Source organism: Vombatus ursinus, unplaced genomic scaffold (genome assembly GCF_900497805.2).
Source record: "Vombatus ursinus unplaced genomic scaffold, bare-nosed wombat genome assembly UNPS02011613.1, whole genome shotgun sequence".
Classification (NCBI taxonomy): Eukaryota; Metazoa; Chordata; class Mammalia; order Diprotodontia; family Vombatidae; genus Vombatus; species Vombatus ursinus.
In genome coordinates this window covers 3,923,343-3,944,782 of record NW_020951391.1, presented here as the reverse complement: position 1 = coordinate 3,944,782, position 21,440 = coordinate 3,923,343, and the positions used below count along the sequence as shown (strand labels likewise).

The window sequence follows — 21,440 nt, the reverse complement described above, 5'->3', positions numbered from 1 at the left end:
AGAAGTATGGTTTTGTACGCAAATGAATAAATAGAGCTTACTTATGACTACTGAGTCTGATGTCATGGTCCTCTTTGAGAATGAAGGACAAACAACAACAAATGATACAATGGGAGAAGAGTCTCGCTACCAAAGAGCAGAACGCTATTTGTGATATTACTCCAAATTATACTGTGGTGTCTTTGCTTCAGCAAACCATTATTTGTGCGCTTTGATGCTTCTGAAAGGCATTCTGCAATTCACAGAAGAGACTCAACTCTATCTGTGATTCCAAAGGAAAATCTGCAGATTTGCTGAACATATGGGCAAAGCTAGACCAACATATTGGAGGCTCTGAGCAATGCACTGGGGGGGAGGGGGGGAAGCAAGTGTTTGCACACAGAAAAACGAATCACGTGTCTCTAGGCAAAATCAGTACAACATGCAGCCATTTAAAGTGATAGACAATAACCAGTCGTCCTCCAGCTTACAGAAGAAATGGGACAAATCACGCGTGCTCCTCAGTTCTATGAACTGCTTCTGTGTCCTCTGCCAGAGGGATTGTCTTCTGCCCATATTTGTAGGCGTGTAAGGCATGATCATTTAAAAAACAGTATCTTAAAAACAAAACAGGCTTATGAGTAGGTCTATGAGGTTCCAGGGCAATAGTACAGGCCATAAGTCAGAAGACCTGGGTTCAACGCCTGGCCCTGCTACTAAGTACATACATGGCTTTGGGCAAGTCTCCATGGTTCAGTTTCTCCATGAATTAAAACAGGAAAGTACCTCCTTAGGTCATCACCTAGAATCATAGGATGACAGACATTAGAAAGGACCTCAGAGGTCATCTGGTTCAACCACCAAGTGAAACCTGAATCACCTGTCCAAAGTGTTCTGATGTAGGATCGCCCAGCATCTGCTGGAAGACTTCTAGTTAGCAGAAACTCACTACCTTTCAAGGAAGTCATTCCATTTTGGGATAGAACTAATAGAAAGCATTTCTCTTCATTAAGGTCATAGGGTTTTTTGCGAGGTTCAAATGAAAAAGTAGATGTGATGTGGTCTCGAATAGTATAAAACATTGTATGAAGGAGCTCTATGTCAAATGTGTGTATGTATGTATACCTAGATCCAAACCTGTGATCTCATTTGTGTGTCGGGAGCTGCCAATGTGGAAGCTCCTTTTTCCTAAGCAGATAGGTAACCTTTCTGTAACTTACAGTCTTAGAGAGTTAGCCAGCGCACTAAGAGACTAAGGGACTTCTCCAATGTCACACAGCTAGTACGTATCAAAGGAAGGATGTGGACTTAGAGTCTTCTTGACTTTAAGACCAGCCTTCTATCTATTGCATCATGCTGTTTCTAATTATTATGTTATTATCTGCATATACATATCTTGTGTATATGTGTGTGTGTATATAACAGACTCTTTAGTATGAAAAATACTGAGTAAAATATGTAAGAAAGATACCTAATTACAAATACAGAGAGTCCCAAAAGTCTTAGGGCAGTTCTTAAAATTTCACTAAGTCTTTGTAAATAGGTAGTGTTGTAGATAGGTAGTTTTCTTTAGTTATATATCCTGTTTAAGCTATTAAAGCTACGTGTTGCACTAAGACTTTTGGGACTCCCTATACAATGATTGCCTACCGCTAAGTTTTCCTCCGATGTCTTTTCATACCTAGGTTCTGAAAGCCTACACTAGCAGAAGCACAGGCTCTAGCAAGGCTTGGAGCATTATCCCAATAAAAGGCTGTCTTCTGAGGATCAGCCTGCCTAAGTTCAGAGAAGCTTGCCCCGAGATGACAAAATTGCTTGGTCAGGACAAGACAAAACTAAGTTTCTTGCAAGTAAGGATTGTTTCAGCCTTTGTCTTTGCATCCCCGACACCTAGCATAGTCCCCGGCATATAGTGGGTGCCATTAATAAATGATACTGGATTGCGATGGGTGCCAGCAAAGGGACCTTTTCATGTACAGTTATCCCTTCCACATAGTGGGAGCTAGGAGCCAGCCCCCAGCCCACCCCCCATCACGACCTGGAAAATCTGCGTAAAAATTTTTGACCCTCCCTTCATCAGAGAAAAAGTCTGAATTATTATGGTATTAAAAGATAAAATGTGTTCATATTATACAATACTATACATGTTTTGTACATTTCTAAGTTTCTAAACTTTTTCTGGGTCATCTGCCAGCCCTCATGTGTTGTCTGTGGCTTCCACAAAACTCCCCCAAAATTCCCATTTAACTTCTTACACCAACCCATGATATGTCAAAACAGCAATGAGGAAAGTCACGATGTGGAAGGGATAACTGTGTTCAAGTACATATTACCTTCTAGGATTTCTATTCTTGGACAGGTCTACTTATATCACAGGTCTATTCTGCTTATTTGTGTGGTATAGTACAGAAAAAGAAAAAAAGGAAGATTTTATTCATTCTAAAATGAAAAGCAAAATAAATTTTGATACTAGCCAAAATCCCAGATCATTTCCATTTTCTACTAGATGGAGAAGCAAAGACAAGAACCTTGAATTGAAGAAGAAAATAAATGAGCTCGACTAACCCATCAGAATTCAGATTCCCAATAGCCAGGCTGATTTTCCCTCTGATTTATTTTTCATCTGTGCAAACTCTTCTCTGCTGAAACCTCCAGTCACATAAATGAACTCTCACCAGTGGCTTCCCGAGTGTTCAAATAAATTCTGCGGCTTCCCCACTGATTTATTCTCTGGGCCACAGGCACATGTATTACAGCAACCTCCTCACATTATTCCAAGCACAAACCAAACAAAAGGCAGATAATTTTAAAATATTGACCATTCTTGGTTGCATTTATTATTGAATACCATGATCCTAGGCTCTACTCCATCCTCCGGTTAAGACTGCTGCCAAAATACTCTAAGTAATCTCTAACAATTTCACATACTAAGGAGCAATTTATTGCCTTTCTAATTACAAGTCTATTTTTGTAGGAGCATAGATTTATTACCAAAATAGAAGCAGTGTGATGGTAAATGTTTAACAATTAGTTCTATAAAAATAAAAACTGTACAGAGGACACTTTTAAGTTTAACCTGCCTTATTAACATTTTCTCCATCACTTTCTTGAGCTTAGACAATCAACAAAGCAGTAAATCAAGCCCTGATTTGTAAGGTTTGCTGTCTTCCGAGGTATAAATGCTCACACTGAAAATTTAACAACTGGCTCAAGCATGCCCTGGAATAGAGGTTATCTAATCCAACCTGTGCACTTTACAGATAAGAAAGTTGAGGCCCAAAAGCATGAAATAATTTGCCCAAGATCACACAAGTACAAAGTCATTAAGCCAAGATTCAAACTTGGGACCTCTGCGTGAAAATTCATCACTCTTTACAGTAAAATCTATGTTTTGTTATGTTGTAAACTGAAAAGTGGCACAATGGATAGAGTGTTGAACCTAAAGGCAAGAAAGTCTGTGTTCAAATCCAACCTCAAACACTTAAGTAACTTAACCTTTGTTTGCCTCAGTTTCCTCATCTGTGAAAATGGGGATAAGAACAACACCTACCTCCCGGGGTTGTGAGGGTCAAATGAGATAATATCTGTAAAGTACTTTGCAAACCTTAAAGTGCTATATAAATGCTAGCTATTATTTTCATCATTATTAATGTTATCCTTATTACATAAAAGCTGATGGTTGGCCTGGCAGCCTCCTCTTTCTCCCCACCACCTCCCTACCTTCTTTCCACTTCTTGCTTTGGGAATGTAATGATATATACACTACCATTGTTTCTGCATGGTGTACATCAGTGGATTGCCATATTGTTCCACTCCCCATCCTTATAATTTCCCAGAGCAAAAAATAAATGCATTTTCATTCATTCACTCATCAAAACAGAGAAAATTTACCAGGAGAACCGACTCCTTAGCAGCAAGCACACAATATCCCACCAACACTATCCTAACTCACTCTGCTGAATTAGTAAGCATTTCTCCTCCTCTAGGGCTGAGACATGCATACATTTCCTTTTTACTATTATTATCATTATTATAGACTTGAGTCATCATAACCACAAACGATATAATAGGCAAAGAACAAAAAAGAGGATTAACATATGAAATCATGAATTTCTATTACATTCAGTTTGTTTTAAATAAGTTTACATTAAACCTAACAAGGTAATAACAAAATTGCCCTGCTGGTTTCTTTTCTCTTCTGATCCTCTCATTTATTTTCTCTACAAACTCTTCTTTATAATCTCCATTTCCCTAATTTGGTTCCAATGTATAAAGCACTCTAGTCCTCAGTGGCATTCCACTAGAATGAAGCCTAGATTTTTCAAAACATTTGTGTAATGTCTAGCCATCTCAAATTTTCTTTATTATGAATGGTAATGAAAAGATAATATCTATTTGATGACTTGCTAAATTATTGAGTTTGAGAAATGGTGAATATAACTTTTTTAATATTTGCTCAACAAAACCACAATAGATGAGACTGCAGACACCCTAAAAACTACCATTTTAAGTTGCATTGTAGCTCCTCCAACAACTCCTTATGGTGCTGATGTGATCTGGGGTTCTCCAAGGCTACACAAGTAGGGCATGGCCCCCTGCTATGAAACTGAGAAGCCCTCAAATCAAATCAAAGTGAGATAACTGCAAACAAGAGAGTGTTTGTAAGTGCTTAGCAGTGTGCCTGGCATATACTAGGTGCTTGATAAAGGTACTTTTCCTCTTCCTTTTACTTCCCCTTCTCTTCCCTCCTTTTCTTTCCTTTCCATTATTTTCTTTCCTCTTCCCTTCCTTTCCAATATGGGCCCAGTGGTCCATTATCTCTAAGTCAAGAGAGACTCATCATGAGATGAGCAGCAGGATAAGAAATTTTTCAGGCATAGGAATTCTTGATGACTATCTACTAAGTCACAGAGGGGACATGAGCTATATCAATGGAGGACACCCTCACACAGAGAAAATCACAGATCCCTGGAGTAAATATTAAAAATTTAGATCATGGAGTTGATGGTCTCTGAGCTCACTCCTCTGGACTTGCTCTTCCCCCAACTCATACCACTAGAATGGATCCCCAGAGGAGGCACTGTTCCTAGTTTCAGGGTTCTAGGGGGTAACCCTGTTAATAGATATCTCCTTAACCAACATGCTCATAAGCCCCACCAGTGGGTGCTTCCCTTTAACAATCAACCAATAAACTCAATGCTTTAGCAAAGGCATTTATTCAAATGGTATAGCACAAATAATAGTTACAAGGCTTTTACCCACAGGTTTGAACTGGAGTGGGGTGGGGGAGGTGAAATAAAATACAATAGTAGTAAGACATACATTTAGGAAATATACCTGGCCAAAGCAACTTACAACTCCAGAACTGCAGTGCCTCTATGACCATGTATTTTCCTGTGTAGAGTCTTCATAACATTCCTTTTAAGGTATGATATCAGTCAAGGATGAGTTACTCCACTGCGACACTCTTCTGATTCTTTGTCACTGTCATTTTGGGGGGGCCAGGGGTAGACCTGGCTGAACTTAGTCCACACAAGACATGGCATCTTGGCAGAACAGGTCAATCCACCGCTAGGCTAGGTCAAGCACATTGCTCAACGGCTGAGCTGGCTCCTCCCTGAACTCGGCTATGTCTGGGCTCATTCAGGCAAAGCATGGGGTCATTGGTCCGCTATTGCCCAATAGGGTCAACCAGGTGTGGCTGCTAGGTAGCTGCTGCCAGACAGGGCCAGACAGGCCTAGACAGGCCTCTCTGCTACTTTGCCACTGATCAATGATTTCTGCAGTTGTGTGGGCAGGTTCCTCAGTCTCTACGCTCTTCTCAGGTTGTTGCATCTACGTCAATCCAATGGACTCCTTTGAGCTTTTTGATAACAGACTGTGGTCTTTCCCCACTTTCAGGCATTGGCTTGCCTGGTTAGTACTGAACCATCTTCAGTCAGAGTGTTACAATGCTTTTTTCAGACAAGCCACACCGATTCTTAGTATAGGATTGGCAGAGAAGACTCTCTTTGATTCTCTCAGGGCCTCAAACTTAAGGTTTAAAGAAGTCGGAGAGGTCCAGCCTCTCCTTAGAAAATTCTTCTTAATTCTGGGTCAGTTTCCTCAGCCAGAAACTCTTTCTTGGTTTTTGATGATTAATCTTGATTCAGCTAGTTACACTTCCCAGACTACTCTTAGAGCCTTACTCAGATGAACTGTTAAGATCATCGAATACGAAAGCACTCTGTGTCTTACAGGCAAGCTTACAAGTTAGCTGTCTTCACGTTATATTAAGCTACTGAAGCTTTCTAAGGTGTAGACTGTTTGTTTTGCAGTTGAAGGCCTTCCTCTTTACATGTCAATGTCTATCTTCTGCAACCTTTAGCATTGTTGAAGTCCAAATGGACAAATCCTTATAGGATCATAGACTTATAGAATTGGAGCTGTCCTCTGAGGTCACAAAGTCCAAACTCATTTCCCAAAAAAAAGAAACTAAGTCTCTTAAAGGTGAAATGACTTATCCAAAGTAAAAGACAGATTTTGGACCCAGGTCTTCCTTACTTCAGAGAAATCAGTAACAACTTTAACCCTGAATATCTGATGAAGATATTCAGTCTTGTCTTAAAGAAGGACTATCCTTCATTTACCCAGCACTGAGATCAAAGCAAGAGGGGCTGGGGACTGTATTGTTCTCCTCTCTGTGAACCTTAGATAATTTGAATGGAAGAGGTAGGGCAAAGAACGCATTTATGTGGTGGCAGAAATCAACTTAAATGAATGAATGAAAAAGTATTTATTATTTACTGTGTGCAAATTATCCTAAGCTCTAGGAATACAGAAGCAAGATAGCACCTGATCTCCAGAAAGGCAGGACCAATTCACAGCTCCATCAACACTGCATAACTGAGCCTGTTTTTCCACAGCATGGGGCTAGATAAAAAGAGTATTGATTTCTAGAATAAATCAGGCACAGAGTATTGAATAGGTGTTATTAAATGCAAGTTTGTGATAAAATCACAATGGGTCCGAAGACATATATGAAGTACAAGAGTTACTCTCTTCAACTGAATCACAGTTACTCATACTCATATTTAGCAATCCAGGATATGTAACAGTGATAATTGAATGTAGACTATCTTCAGGGGGCAGCTAGGTGGCACAGTGGATACAGCACTGGCCCTGAAGTCAGGAGGACCTGAGTTCAAATCCAGCCTCACACCAAACATTTGATGCTTACTAGCTGTGTGACCCTGGGTAAGTCACTTAACCCCAATTGCCTAAAAAAAAATAGACTATCTTTACTCAAATGTCTATTTCTTGATTAAATTAATTCTATGGAAGGTCCATGATTGAATTGATCCAAATTCTCATTAGAGAGTATAGTCCACATTAGTATCATACTGCTTGGACCCATTAATTTGTTCATTCACTCAATAAACAATTATTAAGCACCTACTATGTGTCAGGCACTGCGCTAAGCACTGGGGATACAAAAAAAAAAAAATGCAAAAGATAGTCCCTGTCCTGAAGGAGTTTAGGACCTAGTAGGGGAGACAGTTGGGTTAGTGTGGTGCTAAAAAGGTCAAAGTATGGTTCTAATTCCCATCAAGAGCAAGCAGTTTCTCAGAAAAAAAAAAAATTCAGGTTCCCTACCTCCCCAATAATCACCAAATAATTAAGATTAAGTCACAGAAGTAAAAGCCTTTTGAAAAATGAAAGACCAGGTACTTATACAATGTGGCATTGCCCTCTGGCTATAAGGAAGAAGTATTGTGAACACCACAGTTTAAGCCATAACAACCGACAGAGAAAAAAAAACCTCATGTGTTTCTTTAGAAAAATGGTCTTACAAAATGGGAGTCATGGTATAACCACAGTGGGTAAGTGACAAACCAACTGGAGGGAGGGAAGGTGGGTCACATCCAGGGGTGTGCCGGAGTCAGCTCAAACCAGCTCCTTTAGCAGCACCACTACTTCATTTTTGTCTTTTCATTTCCATTATCAACTGAATGGGGACTTAAATGTTGGTTGAATTCTAGAATGGGTTGTTTTCATGTAGTCAGGACAACATACATCATTGAACAAGACTAAGCATTTCATATAAATGCTATTCAAATGTTCACCAATATAATTGTTAGTAATCCATAGCTAATACTCACATTCAGAGAAGGTGCTGTGCTCTATGAGCAAAGCAGAATTGAAGTAGCTCAAAAGAAACACGAGATGAACACATTTAGAGAATCCACTCCAGATGTTCACATGGACTATTTGTGCCCAACCTGTGGTAGAGCATTCCAAGCTCCTATTGGTCTGATCAGCCACAGTTGGATACACTGTAATTTGACTCTAGTATAGTGATGCCATTTTGGTCCTCTCTGAGAACGAACAACAACCAACCAACCAGTGTTCATGTAAAAGATTTAATTAGAAGCCAAGTTATGAATGATTACAACTTTGGGGAAGATTCCAACTACATCTCAAAGGAAATAATATGATTGTGCTAATTCTCCAAGCCAAGAAACATCACTGAGATCAAATCAATCAAAGATCTCCTATAGATCTATAGGAAGAAGGAACCTCAGAGGTCATATTTTACAAATGAGGCAACTGAGGCCCGGGGAGGTTAAGTGATAAGGTCACATAAGTAGTACACAGCAGAGGTAGGTCCTGTGATTCTACAGCCAAGGCTATTTCCCCCTCCAGTCAATCACTCAATCAACCATCAAGTATTGATGGTTAAATGTTTACTCTGTTCCAGTCCTGGAGTAAAAAAGAAAGGAAAAACAGTCCCTGACTTCTAGGAGTTTACATTCTAATTAAAGAGACAATAGGCACAAACTAAGGTACATACAAACTATGGACTAAGTAAATAGTAACTTCAGATGGGAAGGCTGTAGAACAGTGATTTTTGACCTTTTGTGTGTCATGGACCCCTCTGACAGTATGATGAAACCTATTGGCCCATTGTCAAAGTAATGTTTAAAAGCAATGTCAATAAAATAAAATAAAATATTTATCTCACAATGATGATCAGCAGACAGCTTTTTTATATAACACTTTCCCCACAGGATTCATTTCGATCAACTTGAAGCAATGCAACATCTCTGGATTTGGGGATATTGTTTTCCTTCTCTCCCAAAGCTCCTCATTTAGGCTGAATAAAACCAATGGAATGCGAAAATCTGAATTTCACAAAGATAGAACCACCTTCACTGTTCTCACTTGAAGGTAATCCTGATCACAATTTTAATATTTACTGTAAATCTGTGAAATTGTAAACGCTTAATTAACAGGTTTAACAGGCATCCCTAAAATCCCTAAATTTCAATTACCTTTCCAAAATCCCGAACATCAAATAAGTCAAAGGCTTCGAAGAGTTCACTTTTCCTCATCCCAAATGTCTCACAACAAGCTGATAGGAAGGTTCTTATGTTCTTCAGGCAGAGAAACTGAGAGAGAGAGAGAGAGAGAGAGAGAGAAAAGAATAATTATTAGTTTACAATAATCATGAGTTTGCACCCCCACTCAGGTTTTCCTTTTTGCCAACTCACACATTGGTGAAGCCAGAATTCATTTCTGGATATTCATGAGCCCACCTGAATGAATGTGTCACTCAACAGCCCACTTTTTGAAAGTAAACATCAGATTTTCCAGAAGCTAGAATTGTAGGGTCGAGAAAGAATGTAGGCATCTCTAGTAAGCAAGTTTAATGGTATGGTGGGTTTGTTTTTTAATAAACAGGTTTCTAAAAGGCATCTAGCATGCCCATCCTTACCTCCCTCCAACACACATACACACACACACATGCACACACACACACACACATACACACACACACACACACACACACACACACACATATACACACACTGTGATGCTCCTTACAGGGATCCCACTGGAACAAATGCCTATCATGGTAATGAAAGCCATGTGGGAGGAGTGCTGATAAATACTGTGTAGCAGCCAGGCAGCCAATAAAACTATATACAGGGACTGTTTTCACTTTTTAAAAATTCATGAGAGGCCTTTACTACACAGGCTTACTCTGCATGCAGGTCCTCAACATGGAATTGCTTATTTACAGATTAAAAGCCCAACATTCTGCTAAGACAGACAATAATTACACTCTTGGGGACCGGACAGCTACAGCCTTGCAATATTTTTTACATAATTAAGTGCCCAGTTCATAATTCACCCAGGAGCCGAACATAATTGCACAATAGAGGGAGCACCCATGAAAGCCTCCCATAACACATATTCAGATTTCCCCTTCTAAAGGAAAAAATCTGGTTCAGTCACAAAACTGTGTTGCTCACTTTTTAAAGTGTTTTCATTAAAAATAGACTTAGCATATAGAACAGACATGCCTACTATACTTATAAGAGAGAGATATTAAAAACTAGGGGTCTGATCCCTGCTGAAAGCAATTTCTAACTTCTCTAAGCCATAGGCAATGCTCAAGGATTTATTTGCTAAGTAATGTCAATAGATTGGTTGAGATTTGTATTCTAGAGAGTGTTCCCACACCAGTGAAATCATAATTCCTTGATGTGTTAGCATCCCTGGTTTATTCTTGAGCTCTTTTGAAATACTCTTCCGGGAAGTCTATAAAATAGGGTCTTTTTCTCTCCATTCAGCTGCTCTGAGACCAGTCAGAGATCTCCTAGATTTAAAACCAGTTAGAAATGGTGTCCAAGTTTTAGCTCCACACAGAGTGAACGTTCTTCATTTGTTCATTCTCAGGAGCATAAACAAAATATTAATTTGCTTAGGTAACATTTATCTGTGCTGAATGTAAATTCCTTGAGGTCAAAGACTATTTTGAGTTTGTATCTCCAGTGCCTATTGTGGCTCTTGGCACACAGTAGGCATTTCATGAATACTTGTGAAATTGTTGTTAGATTTTTTTTCACTGCAAATTTTTTTTTAATTTTATTTTTAATTTATGGAATGAAACAAGCATTTCTAAAACATAGTATAATGAAAAAAGACGCCTGCACATGAAACTGCAAATCTATTATGTATAACTTGCTATTCCTTTTAAATATATAATAAAGTTATCATGTAAATTTCTCTTTTTTTCTTCCCTCCTCTCCTGCCCCCTGCCCTAGAGATGATCCTGGTCTAGGCTTTCACTGTCACTAACCTGAAGTATTGCAATAGTCCACACAATACTAAAATTGATATTTCTAAAGCACAAATCCAACTATGTCACTAGTCTACATACAATGTTTCATTTATTACTTTCTATTGCTTCAAGGATAAAATACAAACTTTTGTTTGGGGTTTAAAACCCTTCATAGCTCCAGTTTAGCTTTCCAGGATATTTAAACAATGCACCCCCTTGTGTATTCCATGATCCAGCTATACTGACCTAATCGTTGTCCCCTAAAGTGTCTTTGCCCAAAAATTCACCTCCTTTTAGAACTTCTCTTTTTCTGTTGATCAGTTGTTTCAGTCCTGCCTGACTCTTCATGATCCCAGCTAGGGTTTTCTTGGCAAAGATAATGGAGTGGCTTGCCATTTCCTTCTCCAGTTCATTTTACATATGAGGAAATTAAGGCAATGAGGGTTAAGTGACTTGCTCAGGTTCACACAGCTAGTAAGTATCTGAGGCCAGATTTGAACTCAGAAAGATAAGTCTTCCTGCCTCTAGGCCCAGCACTCTATCCATTACACCACCTAGCTGCCCTTTTTCTGCAGAGGCCACTAAAATCCTTCTAGTAGTCATGCAGAGTCACAAGTTAACAGTATCCTTGATTTCTGACTTTTCTTCATCCCATATACCAAATAAGTTACTACTTCTCAGCATTTCCAGCTCCACAATATATCCCCCATCCATTCTCTTCTCTCTACACACATGGTCACAGCCTTTGTTCAGTTGAGTCAAGTCAATGAGCATTTATTAAGCACTTAACCACATGCCAGGCACTGTGCTAAGTTCTGCGACTACAGAGAAAGACAAAAAAAATACAGTCCTTGCCCTCAAGGATCCCATATTCTTATAGAGAAGACAGCATGTAAAAAAAAATCATAACTACAAGACACATACAGCATAAATGAAAAGTAGTCTCAGAGGAAAGACACTACCAGTAAGGAAGATCAAGAAAGACTTCCTGCAGAAGGTGTTATGTAAGCCGATTCTGGACTAAGAGGTGGTCACGAAGAAAGAGAACATTCCAGGTGTGGGTTATAGCCAGTGACAAGGTGAGGAGTCAATGGGTAGAATTTTGTGTGTGAGCAACAACAAATAGACTACCTGGACCATAAAGTACATGGAGGCATCTGAATGATGTGAGATGAGGAAGATGGGAGAAGAGAGAGCTCTCAATAAATTGCCTCAATTTTTTTCAATGAAATATATTACAAGGTCCTCAGCTGAAAGGTTGTGGGAAGAAAGAGGCATGGGAGACTTGAGGAAGAATGAAAAGATCTGGAAAAGCTGCTCTGGTAAGTAGGATGAAAAAAAATCCATTAGAGAGATGTAAAAGCATTACCTTGCTGCAGTGAGGGTCCAGTTGAGATTATGTAATGTAAACTCATAGTGGACCCAGTGAGCACGAATTTCTTCAGTTGTATTCAGCAGTACATGAATAGCAGTGAGGGAAGGAATAATACAAGTTTTGGAGTTTGGCAAGATATGATCAGCAACAGGACAAGGCCATCATCTCATCTCACCTGCACCACTAAAATAGCCTGCTAAGTAGGCTCCATCCAAATCCATCCTCCATGCACCTGCCAAAGGGATTTTCCTAAAGTGCAATTCTATCCATGTAATTCTCCCATTCAATAAACACCAATGTGTCCTTCTTGCTCCTAGGATCAAATTAAACTTCTTTGTTTAGCTTTTAAAGTCCTTCATAACCTGGCCCCAACTTACCTTTCCAGCTTAAATATAGATTACTCCCTTTCTCATACTCTATGGTAAAGGCAACCTAGGCTTTTCACTGTTCCTTATACAGCATCCTCCATCTCTCAATTCTAACTTTGTACTGACTGTCCCCTATGCCTGAAATATACTTCCCCTGATGTCAATAACTCCCCTTTCTCAAAAAAATTTACCTTGTATATATGATGTATATGTTTATTAATGTACATGCTGTTCCTTCAATAGAATGTAAGTTCCTCAAGGAAAAGGACTACTTTTTTTGCCTGTTCACCTCCAACACCCAATATTGTACTTGACACATTGTAGATGCTTAATACTTGTTGATTAATTTACATTACTTAATTTCCTACTTGTGTGCCTTTGCAAAGGCTACATGTCATGCCTGCAATGCTCTCCCCCCTCACCACCTATTGGAACTCCCCACTCCCTCCAAGGCTCAGCTCAAGGTCCAACTCCATTTAAGAGGTCTTTCCTGATTTGCCCAGTTGAGTGGCATTTGCCTGAAATCACTCAGTATTTATTTTACATATATCCTCTTTTTACCTATACATAAACATGGTATATCATGCCAGTAGAATATAAACTTTTTGAGGGTAGAGGTTATCTCATTTTTCATTTGCTTCCCTAGTTCAGTGTATCGCATGTAGTAGGTGCTAGATAAATGCTTATCCATTGATATAAACAATAAGAGAAAATGAGGCAGTGATAAAGTCTAGCGAATGTCCACCTTAGAAAAATTAAGAGATCAGAAACTCTCCTGGAGCATTAGGAGCACAGTCCTCTAAATGGGGTCTGACCAGGGCAGAACTGTCGCCTCCTTCATTTTGTAGACCAACTTCAGCACATTTTTAGTGCCCATGTCACACTGTTGACTCATACTAAATTTGCAATCCACTGAAAACCCAAATAACTTTTTTCACATGGCCTGTTTGCAAGCAAGGGCTTCCTCTTCCTGGATCAGGAATAGCAGCAGTTATTGTGGCTGCTAACATTAGCAAAGCACGTTATAGTTTGCAAGGCTTTTATATACTGTTGTTGGTTCAGTCATTTCAGTTCTGTCTGACTCTTCACGACCCCATTTGGGATTTTCTTGGCAAAGATACTGGAGTGGTTTGCCATTTCCTTCTCTAGCTCATTTTACAGATGGGGAAACTGAGCAAACAGGGTTAAGTGACTTGCCCAGTGTCTGAGGCCAGATTTGAACTCAGGAAGATGAGTATTCCTGATTCCAAGCCCAGTGCTCTATCCACTGGGCGACCTAGTTGCCTTTTATATGCACCAGCTCTTGAATTTAAGCACCTGAATCTCCATGGGGAAGTTTACATTTTTCCTAATTAGATTCCACATCATTCAATTTCTTCCACTGTTCCACCATCCTGAGATCAAGTGAGGACCTAGTTCTACCATGCTGCATATTAACTATCTCTCCAGCTTTGTGTCATTAACAAATTTAACAGACATATCATCAATATCTTCATGGAAGCTATTAATAAAAACTGGACAGCATGAGACTGATGACAAACATCTACAGCACCCAAATGGACAAAAATTTAGGTTTTGTGTCAAGAAGACAGTTCTTAACAATCAGAGCTGTTCAAAACTGCAATGGGCTACCTCAAGAGGTGTTGTATCCCCGCTCCTTGGAAGTCTTCAAGAAGCAACTGGATGACCACTCATCAAATACGTTGCAATGGAGACTCCTTTGGGGTATAAATTAAGCTCGATATTCACTAAGATTCTTCCCAACTCTCAAATTTTGTGATTTTTAATAACAAAAATCTTCCTTTAAATGGACATTGATCTATAAAATCAACATTCTGAGGGCAGGTATTTAACCAGCTATGAATCTATCTAATTGTACTATCATCTATTCTCCATTTTACTATTGTCATAAAGATAACATTGATAGGACTTTGTTAAAATCTAGATAAACTGTAAGCATAGCAGTTACTGGTCTGGCAGTCTAGTGATTATATACAAAAAAGAGGAAATGAGGTTAGTGTGATATGACCTTAGGTTTCCTTACTTAACGTCTGCCAATGCTGCACGAGGCAAAGCTGTTTTGAAACTGAAGATGGGCATCTAAGCCTCTATGTGTTCATCCCAAGTCCATAACTGATGTCCCTCCCAAAATACTACAACCAAATGTTAAACATGACATCATTTTATAATCAGGTCACAATGGTCACATCCCTCTTTCTTCATCTAATCTTCAGTATGAATGATATCGAATTAACCCTAATAATAAAAGGTAGTCTCCTTTTAAAAAGTTTTCAAACAAGGTGATCCCATATTCTCCTCAGAATGGTTAACAATACAGAACTTAGGAATCAAAACTAGCACTGAATAGCTAAACATCAAAACAGGACAAAACTTATTTTTATATTTTCTTTCTGATCCCTGTTTGGCTCACCCCACCCCCAATACTTGCACTTACAAGTTGGGTTCCCTCAGAGCAACTGATTACTACTAGTCTCAGGATTTGGGGGGGCTGGAGATTATAGTAGTGTCTTAGAACAGCCTCCAAATGTTACTGGAATAAATGGATTTCTTCCCACCTGGGAAAATCATAAAACTGCATGGCCACCTTGTATAAAAGAAATACCAGTAATGTGTGTGGGTGCTAACTAATGTTCTTCATTCTGTAAAAATTCTCCTCCATTGGTAGGCTGCTGCTGGAGATAGGCTTCAGGGAGCAATGTTTACTGAACAAAGGATAAGATATACTCAGTGTATCCAAAGAGCAATCCTCTCTGCGCCTTGTGCTAGGCTGGCTCGCATCTATCCCCTGGGGCTTATTTCTCCACCAATCTGAGTATTTTTATAAATTCTACTTTAAGTCAAAATTTTTTCCCGTCTTACTACTTCTATTTATCACCTTGAGCTGCCTAAGAAATATTACGGTGAAATATCAGGCTTCTGCTCCCCACTCCTAGATAAGGTATCACTCTGGCTGTTTCTTAGCTCACCTATTTAAATAGTGCCTCATACACAGACTGAGTCAACTTTGAGGGGCCATGGATTCAGTAGGTCTCCTCTTTCATGGGGAGAGGAGAGGCAAGTGATATCACTAGGGGAGGGGGGATAATGATATCATGCATAGAGAAGAGAAGAAAGCAGTTTGCTCCTCTCCTGGGACTACATCAGTGATAAGTGAACCAGCCACAGCTGCCATAGTCCATTGTCACCTGCAATGCTTTCTATATGCTCTCTCTGTTCCCAGTACTCTATGACCAGTCTGTCCATCATATCCTCAGGAAAAGAAATGCCAAGGGGGTGGGGGGATGGGCAAAGCACCAAAGTCAGATACAGGGTATAATCAGTGAAGAAAACCTGGGTGGAAAGCGGAAGGCATGGAGGTTCAAACAGGCCTACAAAATCCTGAAGACACAAGAACAAAAGCTTTCAGCGATAGGAAATGTGGTTGAGCTAGGCAGCTGTAATTTATCAAAAACAGACAAAGCCAAGAATGGATTTCGGAGGTACAGCCTCTCATAAATACTTCAGTGCTTGTAATAGCCTGGTTTCAGAAAGAGGAACATCTAAAGGTCATTCTGTTAAAGTTCACCCTCCACTCGCTGGGAAGCATCTCTGCTTTCTGCCTGCTGCTGGACAGCTAAGCTGATGTGTGTTCAGACACCCTTATCTGCTCCAAATATGATGTCTTCTGCCTTTGTATATATAAAAGTTACTTCTCCTTTTACAGGTTATATGAATATAAATGATGCCCATTCCTTTTTCTATAGAAAAAAACAAAAATACTCACTTCTGCAACAAAATCTTAAAAGTCAATAACCTAGAAAAGACACGGAAGGGAAAATTACCAAAAACAAACAAAATCCTTCACACCTTATTTTAAAATGACTGCTTGTGTTTAGTACTAGAATGACTTTCTCCCAGGAGACCACTAGCTCTTGATGGGAGTTGGGAGTGGAAGAAGATGGGAATGGTTAGGCGAGATTACTCACGCCTGTTTTACTATATGATGAATTTGCATTCACAAACATCCGCATCTTCATGCATATTTAATAACTATTATGGACTTAGCATTTATACAGTGCTCTGTGTCTTTAAAAGATTTTTATCCAAATTCTAATTTTGCAAATGCAGACAGAGAGAAATTAAATTACTTTCCAAAGGACATATAGAATGAGGAAGAAATCATTCGAGGGTATGTCTTATCATTTTTCTAGCCTGTCTTCCAATCAGTGGGCAAAGATAGCCCTACCCCAAGTAAGGCAGAGAGCAGGCACTGATACCCTTCATTTACTGTCTGTTATAACCACTTTTTAAATGGATGGAATCATGAAAATACCTTTTTAATCAAATGGTATATTAAATACATTTAAATAATGTAGTTAATAATTGGTTCTTCAAAATATAGAAAACGTTGTGTGGGTCATAATTTATCTACTGAAAGATGGCAAGTTGGCTCACTCTACGTTAGGTGATACTATATCCCATAAAACTATGTCAGTGTTATTTTTATATTTGGGGGAAAGTAGGCCTTAAGTACACAATCTCCAGGTATGACCATTAGATTTTGCCTTCCAACCATTCTCCGTATATCTAGATTCTCCCCTCTCCTATCCCTCCTTCACACATCTACCAAAATGGTCTACCTAATGCCCTGGTCCCAATGCTCAGAAACCTTCAAAAACTCTCTGAGAATAAAAACTCATTATTTTAACATTCATGGTGCCCCACACTATTGTTCCAATCTATCCTTCCAACCTCTTTTCACATAATTGCCCTTTCAAGCACTCTAGATTCCTGCCAAGCTGCTCTATGAGGTGGATCCTCAGTTTCACCCTTCCCCAACCTGCTTCTGTTCATTCACACTGGCTGACCCCTTCTCTGGGAAACCCCCTTTCCTCATGGCCAACTGTTAAAATCCTTGTCTTCTTTTGGGGGCTCCCTCAGGTGCCGTCTCCTCCATGTAGCCTTCCTTGACCTCCACCTTCTACTTGAAAAGGAAGGGATGGGAAAGGAACAAGCATTCTATAAGGACCTACTATGTTCCAGGTATTGTGCTAAGTGCTGTCTTCATGTGTTCTTGGAACTTGTTTGCCTAGATCACTCCTCTTCTGTTTTCACATTCTACTTTGTGTCATATTTATATGCATACATGTCACATGCCCCCATTAGAATGAAAGTTCCTCAAAGGCAAGCGCAATGTCATTTTCCATCTTTGTATCACCAACCAGATTCACAGGGCCTTACTTATTCAGTGTCACAGTGGATGGTGCACCTGACCTGGAGTCAGGAAGACCTGAGTTCAAATCTGACCTCAGACACTTAACTGTGTAACCCTGGGCAAGTTGTTTAATCTTTGTCTGCCTCAATTTCTCCTTCTGTAAAATGGGGATCATACTAGTACCTCCTTCCCAGGTTTGTCATGAGGATCAAATAAGATAATAATTGTAAAGCATGGCACTTCTAACTGTGTGACCCTGGGCAAGTCACTTAACCCTGTTTGCCTCAGTTTCCTCATCTGTAAAATAAGCTGGAGAAGGAAATGGCAAACCACTCCAGTATCTTTGCCAAGAAAACCCCAAATGCAGTCATGAAGAGTCTGACATGACTAAGAAATGACTGAACAACAAGAGAGTGCCTGGCACATAGTAAGTACTATATAAATGTTAGATGTTATTATTGTTGTTGTTATTTAGGAAGAAGTTCATTCTTTTGACTTGGCTCATTCAATTGACTTGGTTAATTTGATCCTGCATCTACCAGCTAAACTGAATCCCTATATCATAAGTAACCAAGTGAAAAGACCTTTTTTAGTAACTACATTGAACACATTCCCTTCTATGTGTCTTGGAGCAACTGGGGTGAGGCTATCAGGTGACTGCCAAGATGCTGTAAATATAACAAAGGGGCTCAGGAGGATGGAGGACCTTGACTTGGGCCATTAAAAATGTCATATTTGGTTCAGTCAAGAGACATGATGAATGGTTTTATCCTGCACTCCACAATATGGCAATCCAACAACTTCTCATCTAAGAAATCCCCTAAGCCACAGTGTTGACACAGATGTCTCAAGTCTGCAATATACACAGCAATGTTGTCACCAGCCTCCTGATTCAATTTGGGAAATTTAATTCTCTGACCCCTGGCTGATGGAGCTGATAAATCTACTGCCAACAGCCTCACAACTTCAACATCTTAATCTTAGGCAAAGCAAAATAGGAGTACAGCCTATACTTCTCAGTTCAGTTTTCTCAGTCTTATTTGCTTTAACGTAGGAAAAATGATGATGATGATGATGATGATGATGATGATGATGATGATGATGATAATGATGGTGATGACAGCATTTATATAGCACTTTATGGTTTTTTTGGGCAGCTAGGTGCTGCAATGGATAGAGAGAGCACTGGGCTTGGAATCAGGAAGACTCATCTTCAAGAGTTCAAATCCGGCCTCAGACAATTTACTAGCTGTGTGACCTTGGGCAAATCACTTAACTCCATTTGCCTGAGTTCCTCATTTGTAAAATTAGTTGGAGAAGGAAAAGGCAAACCACTCCAATATCTTTGCCAAGAAACCCCAAATGAGGTCACAAAGAATCAGATATGACTGAAAAAAAGGAATAAACAAAAAAGAAATTACTTACATTTATTCATTTGGTCCTAATGGCTGATAATCATTCTGCATGAGAATCCCAAAAACTAGTGACCTCAAATTCCTCAGTCGTTGAAGTAGCTTGTTTTGTTTTTTGTTTTTTTTAAATCATATCTGCTTAGGTTAAAGAGTGTAAGTTTTTTTTTCAACACCTTGCTAGAATATCCAAAAACATGTCTACCAGAACGAGTGTTGTGTTGAGGATCAGTAAAGAGGGAAACTCTCACAGAATGGAGAGATTGTTGCTGCAGAATGATGATATATGACCATAGACATACAAAAGGTATTGTAGGAACCTGGGATAAAAATTGCTATTTTAAACAATAGCATCCCAAAACATACATAGATATAAATTGTTTTTCAATAGAAATAGTTTGCATTCTAATTTCATTCTATTCAAATGTACCTTGTTTAATTCAAAGGTCAAAATCTTAAATAAGTGCCAAAGGTGAGAGGGTAACTGATTAGATTGTAAGCTCTCTGAGGGCAGGGACTGTCTTTTGCCTCTTTTTTGTATCCTCAGTGCTTACCACAATGCCTGGCACCTAGTGGGCACCTAATAAATGTTTATTAATTATTGATAGTATTGACTTTTAGAAGCTTACAGATTGGTCAGCAACACCATTGACCCCTCTCCACTTCTTAGAATAATCCATCTCCTTCTGCTTGGATCAGTCACAGAGCCTGGCTCTATGAAAGTCAGTCAGCATTGTAATACCATTTCTTTCCTTACAGCGGTGGGGAACCTACAGCCTCGAGGCCACATGTGACCCTCTAGGTCCTCAAGTGTGGCCCTTTGACTGAAAGGTTAGAGTCAGATCAAAGGGCAGCACTTGAGGACCTACAGGGCCACATGTGGGCTCAAGGCCGCAGGTTCCCCACCCTTATGTACCAGATTTAAAAGGCTACTGATTTTTTTATTAGCCTCTGAGCACCCTGACAGGGAAAAATGTATTACAAAGATACTTTCAAAAATCACATTCGATTTTTAAGTCACAGCACTTAAAACACTACTTGGAAGGAGAATGGAGAAGTCAGTGTTACTTTGGGACTTCTTGATTCACTTGCTAATAAAAGCTATACACATTTTTTTTGTAATAAAAACATCACATTAAACATGACTTCTTACACAAAGTTAGGCTAATTTACTAATGGATCCTCCTTTAATGAAATATTACAGGATAGATACAGTAGAGAGGGCAAAGAAAACGTGTCATTTCCATGAGTTACAAAAGGTAACATCAGGTAAAGAGGCAGATTCTAACATGCCTAAACCTCAGTTGTAGAGTGTATGACTCATCTTCCAATGGGAGAAAATGTTTGGAATGGAACACCAACAGCAACCCCATCCAGCAAAAGAACAGGAAACAACATGCTCGACTCAACCCCTAAGTAGGCAGGTTATAGAAGTTCCTTATTAGCAGACAACTTTCAGAATGAAGAATGAGGTGCTAAGTGACATGGGGATCTGCATCTGATTAATAGGGAGGAGCACTTGCCATTTCCATTCATCAGCCTTTACAAACCTTTTATTCTGGCCCCTGAGAAGAGGCCAAAGCAGAACATGAGGCTTTGTGAGTGCCTAGCCAAGCAGGTCAACTACCTGTTCCCACGTCCTCCAAAATGCAACTCTCATTTTATAAACAGCCTGGTAGAAGAGATTAACTGGAATAGTGGCTGTGGAGAGCTTCAGCAGTGGCCCTCTTGAAAATCAAGGTCCTTTTCATCTGTCTGCCCACTAGCCTTGCTTTCCAAGATTTAGAAGGATTATTTCTTTAATTAGCTCTGCCCACACTTGAAAGTTTAGAGGGCTAGGAAAATTTTAGGTTTCCTGGAGGCGGTGCTCTTACATTAGTCATTGCAACAACACTGAAAGTAGCAAAACTAGATCTTTGATTGTCATAGGTTGAAATGAAGAAGAAGAAGAAGAAGAAGAAGAAGAAGAAGAAGAAGAAGAAGA

General features: G+C 39.4%; 1 protein-coding gene across 1 annotated transcript in view; it reads right to left on the bottom strand.

The window, feature by feature from the left end:
- VAV3 (vav guanine nucleotide exchange factor 3) overlaps nt 1-21,440 on the bottom strand; it is a 465,753-nt gene that overhangs the window by 352,307 nt on the left and 92,006 nt on the right. Inside the window, exon 2 of the mRNA XM_027856780.1 lies at nt 9,294-9,410. Within this exon, the coding sequence (XP_027712581.1) occupies nt 9,294-9,410 (117 nt within the window). The remainder of the gene's footprint in view (nt 1-9,293; nt 9,411-21,440) is intronic.